The sequence below is a fragment of the Gracilinanus agilis genome, chromosome 1, assembly GCF_016433145.1.
Source record: "Gracilinanus agilis isolate LMUSP501 chromosome 1, AgileGrace, whole genome shotgun sequence".
NCBI lineage: Eukaryota > Metazoa > Chordata > Mammalia > Didelphimorphia > Didelphidae > Gracilinanus > Gracilinanus agilis.
This window is the reverse complement of record NC_058130.1, coordinates 114,949,670-114,963,572: the sequence shown is the minus strand read 5'-3', so window position 1 is coordinate 114,963,572 and position 13,903 is coordinate 114,949,670. Positions and strand designations below refer to the sequence as shown.

Below are 13,903 nucleotides of genomic sequence, written 5' to 3'. Positions count from 1 at the left end.
ATTTGCAAAGTATCTTTTTTTTTGGTAAATTTCATCATTTCAAAAGAACTCCAATTCCATAAGTGTGAAGTTTTTCTATCAGAAATGCAACCCACTCTATAGCTCATTGGATAATTCTTGAAACTATGGCAAAATAAACAAAAATCACCATAATCAACTTGGTGATAAGACTCTCCAAATTTAGAATAGTTTTTGGGAAAACATAGTTACAGTTCGTTCCTGGACTTGGATTCCCTTTATATAAAGGTCTAAAAAATAGATTCTACTGGTATTTAAAAAAACAACTATCACACAATGAAGAAATTTACAGCAGCAAATAATAATGTATATATATGTGTGTATGTATATTTTCAAATTTTCATATTTTATTATATATGTATATATACATACACACATATATAATAAAATATGAAAATTTCTCCCAGGCTTATAGCTATATTCACATCTAAGTATTAGAGTTTATAAACAATATGTACTGGATCCTAGCTGTATAACTTTCTAATTCCATGACTCTGGGAAAGTAATTTCTCTTCTAATCCTCAATTTCCTCATCTGTAAAATGACCTCTAAGGTCTTTTCCAAATGTAAATCCTATTATCCTGCGAACAAGGTCATATACACACACAATCATTTTGCCATACTTATAATTACTCATATTTATTTCAAATTTTTGAGAAAGTAACTGACAATAATCTGATGATTTGGCAAAGAAGACATACTATATTGGTTTTTTCCACTTTAATTTGTAAACCTTAAATCATCATATAAATATGTTTTGAAAACATCACCATCTAATAATAATTACGAAGCACAGAAGAACAATTTGTTGTCAAAAGAAGCACTGAGTGAGAAAACACTCAAGAAAGAATTTTTTTTTCATTTTTAGGTTCTGAGCATAGGATCCTCCAACTTACATTGTTTTGCTCTCAGATAAATCTTGATAAATAAACAACAAATTTCACTCACAGAAATACTGTTTATGTGACTTAATGTCTTTGAAAATATTCCAAACTCAACAACCTCCTTGATCACCCTTCTCTTTCCTTCAATAAAATATAGGGGATTAGGGCCCATTAGTAGAGTTATAGAGCACAACAACTTGTGCTCCAATACTGTGGACTTGGGCCAGAAGCTAAAGAAACAAGAAACCTTCTCTAGGCAACTCCTCACCACTGTGTGCAACTCCTGCGATTCCGGGATGGTGGTGCTGAGGAAAAGTGCTCAATCTGGGTGAAGAGTCCTGCGGAGATGTAGGGCTAAACAATGGCTTTTCAGGCTTCTTCATAGTAGTAGGAGAAGACATATCTGCAAGGGTGAAAAATGTTTTTGGCAATGTTAGGCTGCAGCCCAGAAATGAATGTGCCAGAGCACATTCTTGTCTAATATTATACTCTTCTTATATCCATGATCTTTTGAAAACAGGTGAGCCTATATTCATTTATGTGGCTGTCCTGCAACTTAAAAGTTTATGTAAGAACTAGTCTGGCAGTTTTTGCTTCTTGTTGAAGATAACTTAAGATTTCACTAAATGTGCTTTTGGAATTTTTTTTTTTCTCAGAAAGGTTGAAAGAAAAATAGTGACACAATGGCCTTCTGGGTAAGACACAGAACTCTTGTTTATTGATTCTCTGTGGCTCAAATAAAGCCTTGCCCAGACATTCCCCACTAATTTAAATTTAAATGGTTTCAAGGAGTCTTTGTTTTCTAGGCCCCAGACCATACTGTTTATTAAATAGTGGCAAACAAGAGTACAAATGTCATAAAGGATCTTTCAGGTTGGAAAAGAGAGAATTAATCAGTATCTTAAACTGTCAAGTACGCCATTTGTCTAACATCTTATATGACAGCAACAATAGCTAACCATTTATGTAGCACTTCAAGGTTTGCAAAGGGTAGATATTCCATTTATTATCTTATTTGATTTTCACGACTCTGTGAGGTAGGTGCTATTATTTTGCCTATTTTATAGATGAAACCTGAGGTTGAAAGAAACAGAAAAAGTCAAGTCATATAAAGTGTCTGAGGCAAGATTAAAATTTTCCTGATACCAAAAATGGCACAGATGCCATTGTCACATTTTAAAAGCTCTCCAACATATGGATTTAGTTATATTTTTTAAGTTGATAGCTACAATCATTATTAAAATACATCAATAAGGAAAGTTTTCTGGTATTGATGAAATCTATACTACTCATTTTATTATGAAAATGCTTTAAAAATTATCTCAGTAATAATTTTTAAAGAAAGTGATGGCTTCAGAATTCTGTAGTTCCATTTCCTTATTTCTGTTAAGAAAAGAACTTTCATCCTAATAAAAAGGACTTAAAATAAACTACGTATTAGCTTTCAGTTTTTGTCATTCTGCTACTATATCACCTAATAGTTCAGTCATTCACATAAAAAGATTTAGCATATAGAAGTCCTAGTTCTCTCAGTCATTGTAACATATTTAAATTGATTATCAATTGCTAAATTGGTCAGAAACAGTACACTTTTCCAACAAGGAATCCCAGAACTGATTCCATATGCCTCCAGAAACAGAAATAAGTTTAAAAAGAGAAGAAAATGGTCAATTAAAACATTGTCATTAGGATGCCTTTAAAATAAAATATTTAAATTGTAGAAATAAATTTTAACAGTACGGTTAACTGCAAATAATAGACCTTAAATAATGCTAAAAACGCAAGTGTGATTAATACATAATAAGAATATTTAAAATATGCATACTTTTAATCTGATTGAATGTGTCATGTATTGATACAATAAAAAAGAACATAGAATTTTTAAACTTTAAAGATAAGACATTTTCGAGCATCTATCCCAATTGGCTTATTTTTATAGATGACATAATCAGAATTTCAATTAACCCCTACTTGAATCTCTAATTTGAAATGGACTTTCAGAAATGAATGCTGGTGGCTTTCTATTGCTCCTCTAAAACATTATCTTTACAACTATGTTTGAGTTCAAGTATGAGGTTTCAAACAAAATTAACATATGGGCAATCTGCTTCTAAGAAGTCTACCATATAAATTATAAAGCATAACTGCAAATCATTTCAAAACAATTCAACACAAATGGTCTTTCCTACCTAGGATGAATGCACCTGGTAATGTGATCTTTGGAGATGAAGTTCAACCAAATCAAGGCAAGTGCCACTGGTGCTCATTATTTCAAGACTTTCATTACAACCAGCTGAATCCACAATAACGAGTTTCTTTAAAGGGGGGTTGAGGGGATGTACAAACCATAGGTGTTCATACAAAAGTTCATGTTACACAGGTGATTATGCAGTTTTGGAGATGCTACCTAGGCATTTTCTTTGCTAAAATTATATAATTAGCTTTATGAAGTAATTAGGATGGCTTCATTTATTCTTTCTGTTCTCTCTCTTGCATGTACTGATTTAATAGTCCCTTCATGTTTTAAATACACCAAGGAATTATAGATGCAGAAAACAAGAAAGACTGAACAAAAACTATTTGCTCGAGTTATGAAGATCACAAAGGGTCTCCCCTTCTTGATTAGTTAAAACAGTTAGCAGTCTTCATTAACGGCATGTGAGTTTGACTGAGGTCCATATTTAACAAGATTCACTTTAGAAGAAAATAAGTAATCATATTATTAAGTTTAATTATATTTTATTATCTTGTAAAGATACAGCCTTATTAAATGAAACAGAATAAAGTGAGGTTTAGATTTGAGACATCTTAAAATGACAAGTTAAAGGATAGATGGAACTTCTTGCTATTATATTGTAATAGATAAAATTTGTAACTTTTATTATAATTTTCTTGTATGTTACTAAATGCCTAACATACTCTATTTTCATAGAAATCATATGCTTAGGATACAAGTATGAGAAATGTGTACTTAGTATATAACAGAAAGGGCTATTTGTTGTCTTTTTTTTTTTTTGGTAAGCAGAATCTTGCTTTTCAAACTATGTTTTCATTCAAGTATTAGGGATGAAAACAGGAAAAAATGTAAAATCACATATTAAAGAAAGAATTTTAGGAACCAAGGAAAGATTTGTCTGATTTTTTTCCATGAGAGAAAAGCAGGCAATGAGAGAGACACAAAGAAATTGTTGTGGGGACTTGAAATCAGAATGAGAAATTTTAATTTGATTTGGAAATTAAGTATGAACAAGTGAAAGACAAATAGAATATGGCAGTGTCTCTAAGGTAGCCCCCTCTTCTTTTTCTTTTTCTTTTCCTTTTCTTTAGCAAGCACCCTTTTCTAAGTCTTTTTTCATCTTCTATCTGGATTGCTGCGAATACATTTTTCCATACCTCTTGCCTCCAAGCCATCTTATTCTATCTATTCTACATTGTTTCTAGAATGATCTTTTGGAACATCATTGTAACTATCACTTCTCAATTAAAAATAGAGATTCTATATTATCTATTGAATAAAATCTTTGTTATTATAGATCATTTACCATCATTTTTGTACATTTTAGTCATGATAAATTGCTCATAATTTCCCAAACTATTCTGCCTCCATTAATTTGTACATGCCATACCTACTGACTAGAAGAGCCTCTAACCTTCCCCAACATGGCTATCTCAAAACCTTGAAAATTTATCTGCAAATTTACTCCTTGTTAGAAGTCTTCAAAGACAGACCACCCCCCCCCAATACATTTGACTTTGCTTAGCACAGTGCCTGACGGAAAAAAAAAAGCCTCTTAAATGCTTCTTGAACTGACTGAACACTTCTTTATACTCAGTTTCTACCACATAAAGTAGTATTTATTGGTATATAGCTTTGTATGTTTTTCAGTTGTTTCCATAGGTATTTATGTGTTTATGCAGACTGTTTCTCTCTCAATTCATGCAAGTTAAGGACAGGGTGGGTTTCTGTTTGTGTATGTATATTCTTTATATAGTATACCCTCAATAAATATTAACCAATAGTCTGCTTTATAGGATGATTTCCAAAGTCTATGGAACTTTTAACTAATTGCAGTTCGGGAGGAGACAGACCCCAAGGACAGAATGAAAAGAAATTTTAAATAATCTGAAGACAGGGTGGAAGCAAGAAAAGTAAGAGAAATCAGTAAATAAGAAGGAATCAAAGGCAGAGTAACGGGACACATTTTGCTGTCAAAAAGAGAGACAATGGATAAAACAACATCTACTCCAAAGACAAGAGAAGATGGCAAAAACTTACAAGTGATGTGGTTTGTTGTGGATTTCTAATTAGGTGATCAACTCTTGCTTTTTAAAATGACTATAATAATATCACCTAAATATATATATATGTATATATATACATTTGACTATAATAATATCAACAAAAAACAACTTAGGGTAAAGTTGACATGCAGCAGCAAGATACACAAAGAGTTAACATACAAGACATATTTTACCCAGGTTCCTGACATATCAAGTTTTAACTATTATCCATTTTGTTCAAAGCATCCATTAAAATGTTTCTTTCAAAAAAAATGTGGAGTTACCATTATAGCTCATTATTTCCACGTAAAACCCTGCCATATTTTCATTCTTTGTACCATGTGTAGCTCAAGTCATGGTATAGCATATATTTTAAAGCATCCTATCAAAGCGAGGGAGAAAGGTTTAAGTAAATAGACTGATTCCTTTCCCAATAAGGCAAACTCTTCTACAAAGGGAGGCAGAATGTGAAAAGAGGCACTGTGAAAACCCAGCCTATGTAGTCTACTCAGCGGCAGCTTGCACAAATGGCGCTCCAGATGTATATCTGTTCAAGTCAGCCCAAGGCAACAATTTTGATCAATTCTAATGTGATAAAATGCTGCAGGGAAAGTGTGCAGAAATGTGTTTACGTCAGCCCTTAATTAAACTGTTGTTCACTTCCAAAGAACCTTAGGAAACACTAATGAGACATGAGTTTGGGCAATTTCCTCATCAAAGCAAAGACCCTCTTCCTCTGTCTGTAGCAGCCTGTCATCCAAGTAGCTCCCTGGATAAATGTCACATGGCATGCCAATCAGCTAGCCACCTGTTAGGAGAACTTCACTGGAGTCAACTAGTGATCTAGGGCAAGTTCAAACATCCACCTTAACACCTGCCTGTCCAGGACACCTGTTCTATTTTCATAGGCAGCCCAGCAATATGTGAGCCTTTCTGATATGCTTAAGGTTTAAAATAGGATCTATAATCTCCACAGAAGGCACTTTCCCTTTTCTAGAAAAATGAATGTATTGGTATAACTATCTTTAGAAACAGATATAGATAGATTTTTATACATATATATATCTTTGGGGATAGATACACATATTTGAATCTTGTTCGCTTTTTTTTGACAGAATTTTCAACTACTTCAATCAATTGTGTAATAACACAAGAATTTCTTAGATTTCTGGAAGCTATTTTAAGAATGCCAAAACGCAGGCTAAATTAAAATGTTACCTGTTTGATTACTGTGCTTAAAAATACATTTCTATCTAAGTAACCTCAAGCACCATTCAGCCTTTTTATTATTCAATTCAATTTTTCTTTTGAATCTTTAAGGCACTGGTTATTCCTTTTTATGAGATAGATGGATTTTTAAAGAGTTCTAATTGGATATCATGTATGTACATCATCAGTTATTAGCTTCTCAAAAACTTAGTTGAAAAAATGGTTACTTTATTTTCTTGTGCTAAAAACAGATTCTTCTATTTGCCAAAGATTTGACATCTAAAATAATTCTTCAAAAGCATTGTTAAAAACCTCTTACTTTGTTTCATACATTATCACAGCTGCTAAGCATTTACCAGTCTCCTGTTTTTTTGGTAGCAGGAAAGAACTTGAGGTGTGAAGAAAACAGTAGGGAAACTCCTGTTAACACTGCACCTCTGGTGTGAAGAGTTTGAACATGAACACTAGAGAAGGGACATTTACATGGATGGAAGCGACTACTGGTAATAATCCAATAAACTTGATCTATTCAGATTGTAGTCACGATATTTATTAATCCACATTTTTATTTCTCTCATTTGGATTGCTATATTTTTACATCTTTATGAATATAAAGGAATTCTGATATCTTTTCCCCTTAAAACTGTATATTTATTTGTTTTTGTTTTTTACTTTAAAAAAATCTTAGATGTGAGGCATATTCATGTGGCAAAAGAGGCAACCTGACTTTGCATAAAGAGTCTTAAACGTAAAGTCAGGTAGTCCTAGGTCCAAATTTCACCCCAAACATTTACTAGCTGTGGCCTTGGGTAAGTCAATTACCCTTTCTTAGCCTCAGTTTCCTCAGCTCTAAAATGGGAAAATACAGAATTTTATAATATAAATATTATTTACTTATAATATTTTTTATTACTGACACTGGTGGAGGGTTAATAAGTGCTTATTAGTTGGCTGAATTACTCCTGTAACACCTACTTTAAAGGGCTGTTATGAAAATCGAATGAGATAATATATATAAAGTACATTGTAATCCTTAAGACTCTATAAAAATTCCAGTTATTGTTGTATCTTGAACATTATAATAGACTATTGTTCAGCTCTCACACAAACATCTTCTGGTGTTTCTCTGCCCTCCTTTCAGAAAAAAAAAGTTTCCTTTCAGGCTTCTCATTCATCATAAAGGATTTTGCTGGTATAGAAAGAACCTTAGTTCATCTAGGATATCTGAGCCAGAAAATATTTTTTTACATAGAAAATGAATGATTCTTGAAAGGAATCTAAGTAAGTACAGAATATAAATAGTTGGTAACTGTAGGACATGATTTAGACATGACCCAGATCATACATCATACTATTATACAGGTGGCCACGGTGTGAAAGAGAAAAGGAGAGATAATTGTGTCATCAGCAGTAGCCACCACCATATTCCTCTTCCAAACTACTTATTTTATAAATTCTTTTACTCTTCTAAGGCTGCCCTTCTCTGTTCTGTGTACTTGCCATAAATATTCTTAAAAAGTCATCTAACTAATCTCTCCCATCATCTTTATTTTCATCCTCCTTGAATGAATTCTAAAGAGGACCCAGGTTAATATTCCAAATGTACAGTCCTGATCCCATCCCTCCATTGCTCAAACATCTTTAAGGATTTCCTATTGCCTACTGCACTATGATTAGCTTCACATGATAGGGTTTCTCTAAAATCTGTTTTCAAACTACATGGCTGCCCTTAATGAATATTAGTCTCTCTCCCACAGATAGGCTTTGGCCAGCCAAACTGGCCAATGCCATCCCCACATGTCCTACTCCCATGACTTTGCTCTCATTTTTCCATGGAAAGGCTCTCCCCTGATTCTAACTATTGATATCTTACCCTGCTCAAATTTTAGCTTATCCACAAAGCTTTTCTTGATTCTGTCCAACATAAAGTGAACACAACCAATTTCCTAGAACATGTTGACTTCCTCTTTGCCCCTGTCACAGTCTACCATGCATGTATCATACCTGTGTATATGCCAGATCCAGATCTCCATCTCCCCACCCCTATTAGACTATAATATGCTTGAAATGGTACTTTGTTTTTGTTTTCGTTTCATTTTAGACTGGTCTCCCTTTCTCACGACCACTCATGGGCCCAATCTCATTGTTGACTGATAACAATTGATACAAGATTGATCCAGGAGTTTTGACCTGTTCTGGTCTCAATCTGGACCAGTTCACTCCTGTTTAGGCAACCTGGTAGACCCCTAATCCATGGGGCTCGCCACACTGATGCTAGATTTAGTGAAGGCATCCAATCAGTTTACAGCTCAGAGCTGCCAAGCTCAAGAGATCCTCAAGGCTCACCCTTCCCACTAGTAGGAATTACAGGTAGGGAGCACAACCACACCACCAATATCTTGTACAAAGTAGTTGTTTAATAAATGTTTGCTGAATAAATATTAAATAATGGGTTTTTTAAGAACCCAAGAATTTAAATGAAATGACTTAAAATACCTCTCTAATACTTCAATGGATTTGATATCTCATTAATATGGATAATCCTTTCAATAGTATTTATTAAAGCCCATCTATGCTTTTTCATCCTGTAAATCCTATTCAAAAAATATCTATCCAACACTTGGGCCTCTGTCTATGTCTTTCAACATTTTGTGGCTACTTAGATTTGTTATCAATAATTCCAGTTAAAATATGATTTCTACAATTTGATTGGTTCAAAGCAAAAGTTTTAAGATTTTTTTAAATTTTAGGGCAAGTAAAGAAGATTTCACTAGGGTCTCTTCCAGCTCTATAGTTTTATTATCCTTTGATTCTCTGATGGAAGGGGAAATGATATGAATAAGTACTTTGTGCTCTCCAAGTTAACACCAAGTCTTTGAATGTTATGACAGGACATATGGACTTAATCCCTTAACAGTCATTTGAAGATGATCTGAGATGATTAAAAAATAATTAGCTGTCATATTTTAAAAGTATCTTTCCCTATAAATTTATATTTAATTTGCCCTAATTTTGGAAAAATAAGAAGTGACATCCTAGAGATAATTTAACACTTTACACACATTCACTCCAATATTCCTTCTGTATAAATCAACTCTTTTCTATAAAACAAAATATAGTACTATTTTTGAGGGGAGGGGAGGGTTAGAAAGAATTCTTGCTTTAAGGATATTGATTTTTTTATCTTGACTTTTGAGTACATTACTATGTTCTTCATCAACCAAAACTAGTAAAGCAGTAGTTTAAATCAGAATTTTTTGGTGTGTGTGTTTTCAATAGTTAGCCAAACTCAAGCACAGGAGCATGTTAGTACAAGTCTCCATTTATCATATCCTTCTATATAAAAAAAATAGGTCTCTAGGCTACACCTACACAGAACAAAGATAAAGTCCAAACCCCTTTGAAGCTCACAATAACACCTTACTGAGAAGTAAAAATCCTTTGAAGAGTGAAGAACAGTGCTAAAAGAATGAATACTGAATACATTAATACCCTTTTTTAAAAACACTTCAAGATGCCTTTGTCCATTAAGTGATTTCATTTCAGCAGATTGACAATGATAAAGTGTCTTGAGTACTGTCAGAAAACCTAATTTGAGGTGGGGTGGGGAGAGGAACCAAACAATGATGCTGGATTTGTAGTATATTGTAGTCACTTATTAAATATTGGCATAGGTAAATTACTGAGATTCAACATGCCTCCAGGGAAAATCTCCTGGCTATGGTGGCTTATTAGTGCAAAGGATTCAAGAGCCTTAGACTATAAAATAAAATCAATACTGTAACCTTAACTGTAAAAGTCAGAAAGATACTGGAAGGGTTCTAATTTAACAAGATTATAGATGAGTTTTTCAAGGAGAACATTTGGGGAAAAGCCATACATTTAGAGACATTTATGCTCCTAGCCAACTCAAGGTTTCTTTTGTTACTAATGGTATTCTTTTCTGTTCTAAGGGTAGATTGGGGGGTGATTTAACTGATGCGTTATTTAGTGGATTTCCAGGAAAGTGGGAAAGGCTTTGTAACTGTTATCAAATAAAAGAATTATATTGAGGTTGAAAGAAATTGTTTGAGAACAATTATGGTTTCATGCGGTTAGTGTGGTAGAGGAAAAATAAAGAAAAACTGAAGGTCATCAGTTCAGTAGCTCAATAAAAATATGGTTATGTATATTATATGCAGTTTCTTTTCCTGGATAAAAATAGCCAAGGTAAGGTACAAATTGTCATGTTTGAGCTCAACTTAAATCTATATTTTCCCTCTCACAAATGTAAATGAAAGAAAAAAGAATATGCTGTCAAAGAAATTACTGTGATGGCATATTTATTATCCTAATGGTTTTGGAAATCATGTGAAATTGATCAGCAACAAAACCTCTATTTAGTAATGGACCCATTACATTTAAGAGATAATGTCAATGAAACAGAATATTGTCACAGGATAATGGTCTCCTATTGCTACATCCCTAGTCATTTAGGGAAAATAAATGTTTCAGGCTGGCTGAGTCATTTATTTTCAAAGTAGGAGACACTGATCCCATAACAAGGTTCTGTTACAATAACTCAATCTCTATCAATCATTTGTTGTACCAGAATAGCTGAGGACAAGACATATGCATCTGTGAGAAATGTGCATTCCTCAGGTACAAGCCAAAACATATGGTGCCTCACAGCACATAAGCACTTCTGCTGTTCCAATGATCCAATGAGAGTACTTTTATATTAACATACTTTTTAAAACAATTACTTTTTTGTTTAGGAATAGAAATGCTGTTTTTGAATAGTTCCAAAAGATGGTATGTTTTTAGATTTTTTAAGACACTTTTCATTTGACCCAAGACATTGAAAATTAATTTTCACATAACACCTGAAGACCTTCAAATGACATGTGTCTAACGTAAGACAGTTTAAAGACTACTTTAAAGAAAAAAATTATCTGTTTATAAATTTTGCCCTATATGACTCTTATTGTCCTGAATCTATGCTATTCAGTTGGATCAAAGATATATTGTTTTTGTTCAGCTATATCCAACTCTTCATGACCCCCCGGAACATATTACACCAATACTGCACATGGAGTTTTCTTGACAGATATTGGAGTGGCTTACCATTTCCTTCTTTAGTAGATTAAGGCAAACAAAGGCTTAGTGACTTGTCCAAGGTTATACATCTACTAAGTGTCTAAGACTGGATTTAAACTCAGGTCTTCCTGACTCCAGGTCTAACACTCTATCCCAGAGCTACCTAGCTACCTCTCAAAGATATACACCTCAGGACTAATAACTAAGCTTCTTTATCGTCTATTCTTTTTTTTTTTTTAATTTTTTAAACCCTTAACTTCTGTGCATTGACTCATAGGTGGAAGAGTGGTAAGGGTAGGCAATGGGGGTCAAGTGACTTGCCCAGGGTCACACAGCTGGGAAGTGTCTGAGGCCGGATTTGAACCTAGGACCTCCCGGCTCTAGGCCTGGCTCTCAATCCACTGAGCTACCCAGCTGCCCCCATATCGTCTATTCTTAATTTTTAAAATACCATTTTAAAAGCAATTTTTATAAACCGTAGGAGAGAAAAGAAAATAAGTACGATATCTCAAAATTTATTTGCAACCGGTTTTCTCCACTGCTCTAAAAATGGATAATTTAAGTCAGTTTTCTAGCTCCAGCTGTGCAGGACAGAAGAAAATGCTCCCTAAAGCTGTAGAGGAGGAGCCATATATTGTCCTCTCCTTTAGGAGAGGTGACTAAAACTCTCCCCCCATCCCTCCTCCTTCAACACCATATGTTGAAGTTTACAGGATTTTCTTTCAGCTGCTTCTAAATACTAGTATTCAGTCTAATAATAGTGGAGTAAGGCTCAACTTATGGTACCCTGAGAGCTCAAAAGAAAAATTATGGATTCATAGGATTTAGAGCTTGAAGGGGCCTTTGAGATCATTAAAAAAACCAACCTATTAATTTAATAGATGAAAAAAATTGAAGACCCAAGAAGGTAAGCAACTTTCTCAAGCTTACATGATAGGAAAAAGCAGAATTACTGTTCAAACACTATTTTTCATACTACTACAAAATACTTAATATTTTAAGATCAAGTTTTTTCTTTTTTTTTTTTTTAAATTTTTATTTTAATTTTTTTTAAACCCTTAACTTCTGTGTATTGACTTATAGGTGGAAGAGTGGTAAGGGTAGGCAATGGGGGTCAAATGACTTGCCCAGGGTCACACAGCTGGGAAGTGTCTGAGACCGGATTTGAACCTAGGACCTCCCGTCTCTAGGCCCAGCTCTCAATCCACTGAGCTACCCAGCTGCCCCCTAAGATCAAGTTTTGATACAAATTTGAAAAAAATAATCGACTTCTTCCTCCCTTAAAAGATTTAACATGACAATTTTTCTGATTTTACAGTCCACCATTTTAGAGATTTTCAATTATGGGAAGAATAGGTGGTCAGAGATCTATAAATCCTGGTACAAGTATTAAATGAGAAGTCATTTAATGTTAATTTTTTGCTTTTTTAACTACTCTGTTGGTATACAATATTGTCTTATATTAATTTCATGAATATTCAACCACAAATGATATACACTATGGATCCAAATACATCATAGCTTTTCACAATTACAAAAGCCGGACATTTCTACCACTCTAAAAGTTAGTTTCATATAGAAAATTGATCTACGACCTTTTGGGGCCAAGGTATGATCACTGGAACTAAGCAATGACTGCCAATAGCAATGTTTGACAAAGAGGTTACTACATGGGCAGAGGTGAAAAAAAGAAGGTGAAAAAAAGGGAGGAAGCATAGTAGAGGGGCAATAAGAATGATATCTGAAATTTATATAGTGCCTTAAAGTTCATGGAGCATTTTACATTTATTAATTCATGTGAGTCTCACAACAACACTGTGAGATAGTTACTAGGAATATTATTTTCTCTACTTTATAAGTGGGAAACTAAGGAAAGGATAAGAGACTGGCCTCTGATTACCCAGCTAATAAAATTTAGAGGCAGGACCGAGGTTTTCCTGACTCCAAGTCCAGCACTCTATCCATTATGGCATGGGCATTGTATATGAAGCTACAATTATATAAGATTTGTGTTTTTTTTAAGAATATAATAAATTTAACACAGTTTTCAAGCTGCCCTAATTGTCTGTCTCTTTCTTAACTTCCCTTGGTTCTTTTCTTTGTATTTAAAAAGAAGTCCTCAGATCACTTTCTTTTCTTCTTCTTTTTTTGAATCACAAAGGCTAGTCCGCTTCTCCCACAAAAATTTGATCTTCCAAAATTTTTTTCATATATTTTGTTCATATACCATATTGTGTCCATTAACTCAACTGAATGCTCCTACACCTTACTTTCTAGTTTTTTTGCTACAACAAAAATTTTCCAATGTACCCTACAGTGTCTCTGGTTTGTTTCTTCATGAGTAAATAAGAATGTAGGGGATAAATGATACCCACAGTCCTTTTTAGTGCTAAATTCTAGAATTTATAGGGAGAAAAGAGAACAAAAGGAAG

General features: G+C 33.7%; 1 protein-coding gene across 9 annotated transcripts in view; it reads right to left on the bottom strand.

The window, feature by feature from the left end:
* The window catches only part of NFIB (nuclear factor I B), a 547,931-nt gene that overhangs the window by 43,930 nt on the left and 490,098 nt on the right, over positions 1 to 13,903 (bottom strand). For 8 of the 9 annotated variants that reach the window (XM_044685408.1, XM_044685416.1, XM_044685441.1 and 5 more), the window contains one exon: positions 1,171 to 1,305. The exons of the other annotated variant lie outside the window; for it this stretch is intronic. In XM_044685408.1, the coding sequence (XP_044541343.1) occupies positions 1,171 to 1,305 (135 nt within the window). The remainder of the gene's footprint in view (positions 1 to 1,170; positions 1,306 to 13,903) is intronic. 9 annotated transcript variants of the gene reach the window in all.